At 38.7% G+C, this 12,327-nt stretch overlaps 1 protein-coding gene across 1 annotated transcript; it reads right to left on the reverse strand.

The window, feature by feature from the left end:
* Positions 1 to 3,514: 3,514 nt before the first annotated feature.
* ormdl1 (ORMDL sphingolipid biosynthesis regulator 1) lies at positions 3,515 to 12,050 on the reverse strand. The gene is made up of 4 exons (XM_084908254.1): positions 11,932 to 12,050; positions 10,130 to 10,309; positions 7,723 to 7,874; positions 3,515 to 6,843 (listed from the first exon to the last, which is right to left on the reverse strand). Exons 2-4 carry the CDS (start codon positions 10,301 to 10,303, stop codon positions 6,708 to 6,710), a joined length of 462 nt encoding a protein of 153 aa, XP_084764380.1. The 5' UTR covers positions 10,304 to 10,309; positions 11,932 to 12,050; the 3' UTR covers positions 3,515 to 6,707.
* Between the last annotated feature and the right edge of the window lie 277 nt (positions 12,051 to 12,327).

A 12,327-nucleotide genomic window follows, 5' to 3' on the forward strand; every position in this document is an offset into this window, starting at 1 on the left:
TCACAGCTGCCCATGCCACATGGTGCTATGACCCTCGAATGTTTACCCTGCATGCACTTTTTGAAGTTTTCTCCAGTGAATTATCAGAAACCGGGTCAGACATCCAGGGTAGCAATGCTAGTTTCTGCTCTTTTACTTCATGCATATTAAACTGGTGCAGTTTACTGAAAGGTTTAATGGATTTAAACCTCCCACGCACACGTCCAAACCATCTCAGACTATCTTTACTACCTCTGCTCCTTGCACTGTCACATTTCCATTGGTCTCCCTGTCGTTCACACATGTATTCTGTCTAGCTTCTATTAGACTTTCATTCCTCTTCTCTCCACACCTCCACCTTTCCAGGCTCTCTTCAAATTGCTTTCCATTCTTAGTGCAGATCACAGTGGTTTCTGCAAACCTAACAGTCCACGGAGGCTCCTGGCTGAACTCACCTGTCAGACTGTCCATCACCACTGTAAACAAGAAAAGGCTCAGAACAGATGACTGATATAATCCCTTGAAACTAAGTCACTCCTGCTGCACACATCACACTCCTCATACTTCTCTGCCACTTCCTCATGCAGGACATCAGTTCCTCTCCTGGTACTTCTCCATCAACACTCTCAAAGCAAACATCACAGCTTTAGTGCTTTCTCAGCTGATGGTCACTCCTCTTTGCTGACCGTACAAATCAAATAAATAATAAAGAATTATTTTATTTCAGCATCAGAGACAGGGGTTTAGCACAAAACTCTGGCTCTTTAACATAAACAGCCTCTGTGGAGATCCCTTCTTTTCTTGATCTCCTACCCAGTAATTTAATACATCTACAATAACTCTGCAGAGTTTGATGTTAACTGCAAAAATAATTGAATTTGAATCTCAATTTCAAATTTGGATTCTCAAAGGTAAATGTACATGATTGGCTGAAACAGAAAATGTGTGCTTCTACAATAGAACACAAAGCAAAAGCAAACCAAGAAAACTCCTTGAATCACTACCTGATGATCTGTCTGCGTGGAAAAAGTCACAGGTGCCCCACGCACAGCTTAAGTTTCCTGGAGGTAGAGTCTGGATGACTTAAAAAAATAAATAAATAAATAAAATTTGACACACAGAAGGTGAGGAGCTTCTCATTCGAAACAACTGATAGCGAGCCGGTCCGGTGAGTCGGCGCATCCATCCAGTGCACAATCACACACTGAAATCACCAATGTAAATGCGGTGACTAAGGAAGGCTTCGGGAACGAGGTGAACACACTGGACAAAAGATATGTTATTCCCGCACTTATTTCACTCGCCAAAGTGGGAAAACCTATGCTGCATGCAAAACATCACAGAGGGAAATAAAAGAGATCTCAATAGGGTTCTGCCATGATATTCATTCATAGGGCTGATAGCAGTTTTTATGTATATTGTAGTCATGTTCAGTATGCAGTCCACTCTGTTGCGTTACTTGTAAATTTATTTTAAAAGAAATATACCTCAAACATGTGCTATGAAAGATGTCTGAATCTTTGTGTTGATAATCATGTCAGTTTTATAGCAAAAAGTGCTTTTCAATCAGGCGCATTTCATTCCTTATCTCCAAAAAAAGCCAGTTTCAATATACACGAAAAGCTGAAAGGTGTGTTTTGCTATATTAACGGATTGTTGGGTAAAGTAAAACTCAGTGAATTGTAAATTATTGATGATTCGTCTCATAAGTCATGACGCTGCTTTTACCTCCATAAACTGCCTTTATAAGAGGAAATTATCAGTATTGGTATTGGCAATACTCGTCCTGTAATTTTTTTTTTTTCATATTGCATTGATACAAAAATTTGAAGTATTGCACAGCACTACCGTTAGTTTGTTTTTACCCATTAGCTCAGAATAGTAAAAAATACTTCAGTAGGGGACTGAAGTATACATTAGTGAAAAGGATGATTCGGCGTTTTCTGCTTTGGTCTTATCTGATTGCAGAAACTGTTTCTCTACTATGCCAGAAACAATCCTCATGTGTTATGTAACATATTTATACATCGTCACCCATAAACCAGCTCCGGGTTAAAACACTGAACTGCTGTTACTGCTATTATTACATTTAATCTAAAGTTGCAAAACCAGTGAGTGCTCAGATGTGCTCGTCTCCATCTAGTGGTCAATTTTATTTACTGCAAACACATTCATTCATTCCAACTTCAGTTAGAGGAAAGTTCTGGAGAAAATCACAAGCAGTATTTCTTTGATATTTATTTGATTAGTTTTAATTTACAATTTAGACTCAAATTACACCGATGATTTAGATTCAAAAAAAGACACGGTGGCTGCAGAATAACCCTGACACCTTCACTGTAGCTGAAATAGACAGGTACTTCTATTGCTTTTCTACTCTGAGCACTTTCTTACTACCAATTTTGTTCACTCAGTCCTACAAGTGTTTTTAACCCAACATTCACACAAGGATGGAGCAACTCAGGTATCTTGCCCAGTATCTTGCCCAAGGATACTCTGGAGTAGCTGGGTATCAAACTAGTGACCTTCCAGTTAGTAGATAAGCTGCTTTATTTATGTAAGAGCCCACGCAGAGGCAAGATTTAGGATAAACAGACACTACAATAAAAAGAAAACTTTTTGAAAGCAGTCGACTCTCAGTCTTGTAGACATCACTGACTCATCAGGCAAGATGCAATAAAATGTTCAAAACTAAAAATGGTAAAACTGAGCATATTTGCTCTGTAACTGCAAATTTTATTTTAGCTCTCCAAGTTCACGAAATCATCTGTTACTTTAAATTTTTCTAAAATCTAGTTTTTATTTTAGTTAACCAAACTGTTTTTGTCCCCACGTGTTTTAGTTTTTAAGCTTAGGTGATTAGAGTTGACTAAAAATAAACTGAGGAGTTTCTTTAAAAACGCCTGATACAGTCAAGCTGAATGTTGGCTTAACTTTATGAAGCAGACACTAAACTAAGTAACTTGTTCTAGGTGGTGCATTTATTTTGAAGGCCACAGGGCCAGCTCAGGCTTCAGAATGCTCCAAATTCTGTTTCACAGTTTTCATCTACTCATTGATCTATGTGAAGTTATAGAGAGGGTGTATCACTAATATGGTCATCTCGGGCTGTTGAAATCTTCTGGTTGTGAGGGAAAAGTTGACCTAAAAAAGAAGGGGCTAAAATTTCTTGTTTCGGACAGGGGATAAACTGAGGATAAACCCAGTATGAGATAAATATGGATTATTTTGAACTGAATAATAAAATCTAAGGATGAAGACATGCAGGTAGAAGTAAACAGAATAGCTCCTATTTAATATGCCTTTATGTAGATGAAACCTGATAGCTCTGTGACGATAGCACTCCTAAACAAAGGTATCCAATACAGCTGATTATTACTCTTCAGTGCCTGAAGAGTAACATCTGTGAAATTCTGATATGTCCTGAAAGAATTCCTCATTTCTCGGCTTATACTTTTGTGGCAAAGTACCTGAGAGCCTCATTGTAGTTGTCAACTTCAGAAACTCGACGAAGCAATTAAGACGTGAGACGGAGTAGATGGAGGGCAAACATTTTAATAAGATTAAGAACCAGAAATATCAAGTACTACAAGCTATGGCCAAACAAAGTAGGACTCGCTGCCTCAATTATAGCCAAAAAAACCAAAAACAAATCAAATAATCCCTCAAAGTATGAAGAGAGTGGCTACATGAGTGTAAGTTCATCACAAAGACACTGTGGAGCTCCCTCAGTAAACACTTAATCTGACAACAATAATCTGTCTCATTTCTACATAAAGGACATAATATTCACTCACACATTCTCTCTCTCTCACACACACACACACACACACACACACACACACAAAGAGTACAATGAGAAACGCCTGCTGTTCTGATTGGTTACAAATGATTCACAAAGGAAATCATGCACCTGAAGAGCTTGATTCTGTTCTTCCTCAGCACAAAAATGTCCGACACCCGTTACAAAACCAGAGTGTACCGGTAAACAGCGAGCCATGGGCTCCTACCCTCACAAAGTAAGACATATTTGAAAAATACATTTGCAACATCTTTGTGACTAGAAACACAATTTGCATCACTGTGTGTGAGATGAGAGCAAAGAAAGGAAGAAAAGTAAACTCAACCAAAAGCCTCACTGATGCCTGGGCCCGCCCAGGTCGACACAGGCCGAAAATACATCATTAAATATTCACATAAGTTAGTAATGCGTATGGCATCCTGTCATGTACAGACATATCATCTTTAAACCAGAGGGATGCACCACAAAGCAAACTGAACACAGCCAGGCCTCCTGTCAGAGATAACAGGTGTCATGAAGGTGAGATGTGTTTATCCCGACTCTGTGTTGAAGAAAAAAGGAGCAGATCACACTGAGCAGTGAAGACTTTACGATAATTACTACAGCCAAACATCAGGCCAGAAAGAAAGTTTCTTACAAAGTTGGGACTCAATACAAAATTTCTGAATCTCTGCCCATAAAAAAAATGAAACCATTCCCTTTGACATTGCCTCCTCATGCACGCTGATTTTTGATCGCTCCATGGAAGTCCCGACTCCTCACACCGTTTCTGTATCATGTCCTGAATCACTCCCAGTTCGCCTGAATCGCAGCTTTTTCCACTTTCATTTCAGTTTGCGTCTGTGCAAGTATGTGCTGTTGCCATCTTAGCTTTATGACACCAGGAGGATGGGCTGGATCTGACCAACTCCTGTAGCACTGGCTTGTCATTCACATAACTATAGCCTCTGACCCTGATGGGGAGCTTAATTTAAAAATAAATAAATAAATAACTGCATGTTTTAAATATTTAAAAATAGAAAGTGTAGTAAGTGGATGAATTAGGGGGAGGGGAGGGTAATTATTCCAAAAATTTCCACAAAATCTGGCTTCTTTATGCAGCCAGATTACTCGACCATTAAAAGACTGCAGATATAAGGCACTAATGCACCGGCTTCATGTTTCAGACATGGAAGCAATGGTCATCTCTTCTGTACAGCTTCAGCTAATTTGCTTTCTGCCACACACGCTTTAGGATGTCTGACTTCAGGAGGTAAAAAGTGCTATACAAAACCCAATGCATGTGCAAAAAAGATGAAGTCTCCACAGGGTAAGAAATGTTACATATAGATTTCACTGCTTTAGATGCATGTTGTTTGTCTCGTGTAGTTGTAGTTGAGCAAAAAGCTAGGCTATGCAGGTAAACAATGTAAGGCAACTAGTCAGAACTGCTTGCAACTGAACCAAAACTTGTAGGGGTTTTCCCCCGCACCTTCATTCCCATTGTGGCACTTCCTGAACAAAACACATTGTGACTCACAAATGCTTGGATGAAGAGCCAATATTCAGCGAATTTACATTTCTTCATTTCTGAGTAAAGCGAGCAATGCAGCTGCTCTGACCAACCACATTTCAAGACGTTAAATTACCTCACTCTAAATCTGAGGAATTTTGAGACTAATAAAAACTAGGGATGCCTTTTCAGATTCAGACACCTTTCAAAATCAGTCTGCAGGAACCCTGTTCTAGTTGCCCCCTTCACTCATTGTCAACTTTTCCAAACAACTTTGCGTGATCTTTTCCTTCCTTTCTACCTCCGCCATGAGAGTTCTACCTTAAAACCCATCTTTTATTTCAGCAGGTTTGTGAAGTCATTATTCCACAGTATTTCTTGCAGTGGATCAGATATTTTATATGGGAATAAAAATAATGATGGGCAGAATCTCTGAATCATTGGTGAACCACTGGTCAACTGCAGGTACTGCCTTCCAATTTGGGTTACGTCGTTGTTTCTAAGTTTGTGCCAGTAGGATTTATTTATGGGGTGGAAATGCATGGAACAAGTTCTAGGATGGGCACTGGGTTTTTGAGTTCAGTTTCACACACACACACACACAATGAGCCCTCACAACAAAAGTCAGATCTACTAAAGTTTAAACTTGCTCAGAGAGCAAATTTCAAGTCAGCCATGACGATGAAGCTCAAATCCAGGGAGCGATCTAAAACTAGCCATAGTGGTGTCCAAGGAAACAATTTTGAAGGAGAGATCAGCAAACGTTAAAGATGTTAAGAATTTTGATTAACATGGGCAGAGCTGTGGAGCTTTGTGATCACACACTGCTTAGTGTTTTCTCTTTGCTGCAGTTTATTCCTAACACAACTCAGGAAGTGCATTCAGGCCTGACCCTGTCCCATAACAAAGGATGAAAATCACTTGAGTTTTTGGCCATTTCAAAGTGGAAGTAAGTTTACTGACTGAATATTAGACAAATCAGTGTTCTACATCAGCAGGAAATTATGAACAAACATAAAAGCACGTTTTCTGCATTGCCAGCCTAATGCATTTAAATCCCTGTTGCTGTAACAGTTTGTTCAACTAAAACTGCACAGCTTCTTTGGGGGCATTACAAACACACGGCTCAACAGGTTTTGCATATATAACCTCAGCTGAAAATCTGTACTGCTCATTAACAGATAATTTTACACAAAACTTTGAATGTAGCTGAGTCACCTGGTTTAAAAAAAAAACAAAACAAAAAACAGAGCTACCTTCATGACGCTGAAAACTCTTTAGGCTCAACGTACTTCGTTTCGTAGTGCATCCCTCTGGTGTTACTATACGACAACAGCGGCCGTTACACAAACTGTATGACTTGGTACACACATCGGCGGTACAGACTACACAGGAATTAGCTTCAGTTGCTGAGAGGCGCAGCATTTACAATTATTAATACTTGTTGATGCCAAGAATTCTGACTCCATGCAGCTGTGGCAGTTTGGGGATCAGGACACTCAGAAGCGATGCAGTGTTGATGACAAAGTGTGTTGTGTTGTATTTTGTATAGAAACTTGCCAGGAAGTATCTGTAAAGGTGGGGAAAAAAGACTGTTAGAAATACATTGCAGCATTTTGGTTTCAATCAAATAAAAATAAATAATAAATAAATACAATGCCTCCTAAAGTGAGTCACTTTCCACAGACACAAAGTTAAAAAAAAAAAAAAAAGTAAAACATTTTTTCCAGTCTGCCACTGGGCTCTATGAATAGTTTCCTGTCTTTCACACTATCATAACAACTATACAGTACAGACCTATGTCACCAGCATAAAAACGGACATCATAGTTGGTCAATGTGAATGAGACTGGACCCACTACTGAACACTGTGGAACTCCCCTAACCACGTAAAATGGTTCAGGGACATAAAGTCCTGAAACCATTTATAGGATAAAAATAAAAAATAAAAGACACACATATCCTCTGCTCAGACCCAGTAATTCTTAGATGTTTTTATTTTCAGGGACATAGTCTCTTTGACTCACATGTGGAAGCTGAGATGTGCAGCCAGGCTTCACCTCAGCCAATTGAAGTCACTGAGCTGTACCTCTCCACAGAGTTTGTGCCTTCCAGAGAATTGTGTGTTAATTATTTGTTAATTAATACCGTTTTCTGTGCAGTTACTAGGATGTGGAGTCTACCACCAAAGGTTTTTTGTGGCACGCTGTAAACATCTTATTTCTGCTGTAGAGCATTTTAACATGGGAGTCTGTGTCACTGTTGGAGCCAGGCTCAAACGGGCATTCATCATCAAAGTTTTTGGTAGTTCCATGTTACTGGTATCATTTTCCTAGAAGTTTCCACTTGGCATTCTCTCACACATGGTAATGTCTACAGAACTATCAGGGTTGGAGGTACATGTCTAAAGACAACAGGTTCAGACAGAATCATTGGTATATAGTACGTACAGAATAATTGGGGAGATGGTGAAGAACTTTCTAGATGAGGTGAACTGCACGCCATAGTCGAGCTGCTCCCAGTGAGTAAGAAGTCTGGCTTTTCCTTGGTCAGGCGTCTCAAAAGGGGTGCCTTTGACTGCATGCATGAAGACATACATTCCCTGTGGAGTGGAAACTGCGGTCAATAGTGTACTGACAGGACTAGCCAAAAAGAAATGTGATGTCCTCTTATTGTCAACTACGAGGGCAATCTCAAAAGTAAGGTCTCCTATAGAAATACAAACCATTTATTTTCCATAATATTTACATCATTTTAAAAGCTTGAAGACTTATTTATTTTTCCTACATAATCACCATTTCGGTCTATGCAGTTTTACAATGCCCATGTCGATCTCCTGGCAAACTTTTGTTGGAACTTCATCACCCACCCACCCTACAGTCTGGACTTCAGACCCAGTGACTACCACCTGTTCCCAAAGTTGAAAGAACATTTGTCCAGTAGGCAATTCTGCAGCAGCCGGTATGACATGGGCATTGTAAAACTGCCACAGCGTCTACAACAATGCATCGACCGAAATGGTGATTATGTAGAAAAATAAGTCTTCAAGCTTTAAAATGATGCGAATATTATGGAAAATAAATGGTTGTTTGTATTTCCCAAAAAATAAATACCTTACTTTTGGGATTCCCCTGGTAAGTTAGCCATCTTGGGAGGTTCTAATTACATGTCTGTGTCCAAAACACTGGAGCTTTAGATGGAAAAAGCTGCAATACAGAGGGAAATGTAATGAAACTGAAGCGCTGACATACAGCCAAGAAATAATCACCACACTGATGGTGTATTGTGGTGGAAAACAATAGGCTATAGTTGACCTCAGCCGCTACTGTTAATAGCCTTCCTTATTGGCTGTGATACACAATCCTTGAGCTCAAACTGTTCGATGACGTCACCCACATCAACTCTCTTCATTTGAGGCCAGCCATGCAGCAATGAAAGGTCACTCTTGTCAGACTTTGAGGCATGGGGAAATTATCATAATAGGTCAGTCATCAGGCTGTCACAAGGAAAACCGCCTTAAGACAAAACAGGGTTCCTGAATCAAACTGATAAGCGTTAGAAATCAGAATTAACACAAAACTTTCTTGAAATAATATAGAATTGAATGTTTTTCTTGCCAAACACAGAAAATTATTTTTTAATTATTTATTTATTTTAACTACTTGGTTAGAACAAAACAAGGATTTTGAAGACCTCACTTTGATCTGTTAAATTTAAAATTTTTAACTTTGTTGTTTATTAACCCTCTAATAAAAGAAAATGTATTCAAATTAAATTTTGGAGGCGAATACTTTTTCAGTCTTTTGACCAATATGGCTTTTTCAGGACCAATACAGATCCTTAGTAAACTTGGAGACAAATAAACAAAATCAGCATCTGACCTCACCATCCCACTTATGTAAAAATAATCAAAAAGACAACGTGATATATTTTGACACCACTAGAATCTTAAAAAACATAACAAGATAAATAGACATACTGTATAGTAAAATATCAGTACATCGTCCTGCTCAGAGGAGGCCTTCAGTAGATGAACACAGCTGCATTATTTGACCATTTTTCTATGACATGCGACCATTACTAACCAGATTAGAGAAATCTGATATTATCAAAGATGTAGGGCTCTGTTCCATCTTAAAAGAAAAAAAACAAAACAAAGAAAAAGCATCACTGTCAGTATTTTTCCTGAGTAACTGGGTAAAAATAAACAAATGCAAATAAATTTTAGAGACTTTAATATCCAGTGAAGTGGACTTTTCAGGGAAACTGCGAGAGATGATTTGCATTAATATTTATAAGATATAAGAGAAACTTTAGCGGTGGATGAATTCTACTTTGAGCACATGCTGATTTTCCTGTTGCTTTGGGGACGTCACTAATGGAAATAAAAGTTAATCCACGAGATCCTCATGTCTTTGGACACAGCAAGTGCAAGATTTGGAATCAGAGCTGCTGCTGAAACAGGTTAACGAAGGCGTGTCACATGTGAGTGAGTGTTGGCAAACCTGAAATAAACTACTGCTCAACCCACCAGGTCAGTCTGGGCTGTAACTCAGAGCATTTCCTGCAAGACATTTGGAGCGTGAACAGACTGAAAATCATGACCAAACCACTGCAGTTTAGCTGGCTTGTCCAGCGCCTGTGTGAAATACAGCAGCTGGAAGTCAGAGATGTCATATTTCAGTTTATGCACTTGAATTGCATTCTTTTTTCCCCCCCGTCAATCGTATTTTTTGTTGCTCCTTTTGGCACCATCTAAACAGCCTTTCTCCATGTAGAAAAAACTCTGAACAGCCTGGCTTGTTTCTGAAGCTCGGATAGCAGCACTGACACAGCATGAGAGAAAACTGAACTTACTAAGTTGTGAATGACATTTGTTAGAGTCCACACCACGGGCACGCTGAAGAAGGGTATGCTCAGGAGCACGATGTGAAGCACACCAACACCAAGTGCGTAGGTCAGCCAAATCCCTCGACTGTTCATCACTCGGGTGTTTGGGTTCACCTCGCTGTGAGCCACACCCACATTCATCCTGGTCTGTGGACAGAAAGACATTCACAAAACAACTTTTCACTTCTGTTATACACATTATAAAAAAAGCTATTCCACCTGTTTTGTGTTAAAACACCTGGAGGTTGAATGTTTAAATGGAATTCAAAGAGCTGAGCATCGAGGTGGAGAGAAACTGATTGCAGGGATTTAGGGGTGGAGGTGTATTTATAGATAACAGCACCATAATCCAGCATCACTAATCCACCTCTTATTGAGCATGTTCACCCCATGTCTAAATGGGTACCTCTGATGTGTTTTGCTAAAAAAAAAAATAATAAATAAATCCAACTTTTTAAAATGAGAGTTTCCTCACACTGAACTCTTCCGTGAAACTCACTGTAATCTATTGTGTTTAGTCTCATTTACATTCAAGACTAATTTTAAGTTCTTAGACAACAGTGAAGGTTTGTTGCAGTTCAGTGGTAGAAACTTTTAATCTGACTGCATTTTAACATGGACAAAAAGAAAAAACAAAAACTCCACAAAAACAATCAAATTCAAAAGGATGGTCAACTATGATCAACACTCAGCCCCTTTAATAGATACACCAGTCAAAGCACTCATTAAGACGAATATCGGTAAATTAGCCAGAAATGCATTTAGACATATTTTAAAAAAATTGTCCACAAAACCATTTCTAGTGTTTACAGAAGACGTTCCAAAAATGAAAAAAAAAAAAAAAAAAAAAAAAAAGACTCCAGAGAAAATATCTGGTTGATATGGTTGAAATATCTGCTTCGAGCTGACAAGAGCAACTTAAAAACAACACTAACTCAAATAATTATCACAGTTATCCACAAGAGCATCTCTGATTACAAAAAATGTCCAATCTTTAAAAAGGTAACACCGAATGTATCTAATAAAGTGGCTGATAATTAGATAATCACAGTAACGGCATGTACCGGGTTTAGCTCTGAAAAAACAAGCTGACTGTAACTGTATGAATTTTATCTCTATATGGTGCAGCTGTTATTTTGAAAATCAAATTATACCAGCAAAGTATGTCTGTAGTACTTGGTATGATAACAATAACGGGGGTGGAGGGCCTTATGTAACCGGTTAAACTTTGGCCTCTGACACACTTTCTAAATAGATAAAGGACAGATCAGAGCTCAAGTTGTTATTAAAACAGCTAGCAGAGTCCAGTAAGTGCATCGTTATTTTAACGGACAAATGACATATATACAGCACTGAGTGCGGCGGTTAATGACTCAAATTTTAATATTAGTCTCAAATAGTGTTCACTGTGGTCATTAACTGCTGCTCTTGTCAGCAGACATGCAGATGATATTACAGAAAGACCCAGGGAAAAAAGTCACTGTCTGCTTAACTTTTGTGTAACAGCACACCACACTAGCCTTAAAATCACCCAGGAGGCACCAAGTTAACTTATGTTCACTGCACTTGTTATGAAACTGGTGTAAACCCGGTATTTAGCAGCAACCCAGCTCTCACAAATAGTTGTATAAACACGGAACGCCTCCCTTGATTGTTTTTTTTCCAGGATATAGCCGGACCCGAATAACCACTCTTCATAAACCAAGTTGAATTCAATTAAATACAAAAAGGAAAAGAAACCTCCCACAATCCCAGAGTGCGAGACTTACAGCTAGTAGCAAGCAGTGAAGGTATTTGCACGAACAAACTGCTGCAAGAGAAACGCTTTTTCCTCCTGTTGTGCTCAGCTCCCAGACAGTGCAGACGGCACGACGTAGACGGACACCACCGGAAGTAGACGCGGATTTAGGGAGTTTTTATCCGGGGTATTTTTAACTCCACGGTTTGACTTGTAAGGCCGTTTCCCCGCCCCCTAACGGTTCACACCAATCGATACGCCAATGAACAAATACATTTTAAAAAACAGAATACATGTTATTTATTTAATGTTTAAATACATTTATTTAAATGTATTTAAATTAATAAATTATTTAAATATTAATTTAATATTTAAATATTAATTTTTATTTTTATTTTTTATTTTTCATAACAAGTGCAGTGAACAT

This window comes from Perissodus microlepis, chromosome 16 (assembly GCF_051167445.1).
Source record: "Perissodus microlepis isolate ML-2025 ecotype Zambia chromosome 16, ASM5116744v1, whole genome shotgun sequence".
Taxonomy (NCBI): Eukaryota; Metazoa; Chordata; class Actinopteri; order Cichliformes; family Cichlidae; genus Perissodus; species Perissodus microlepis.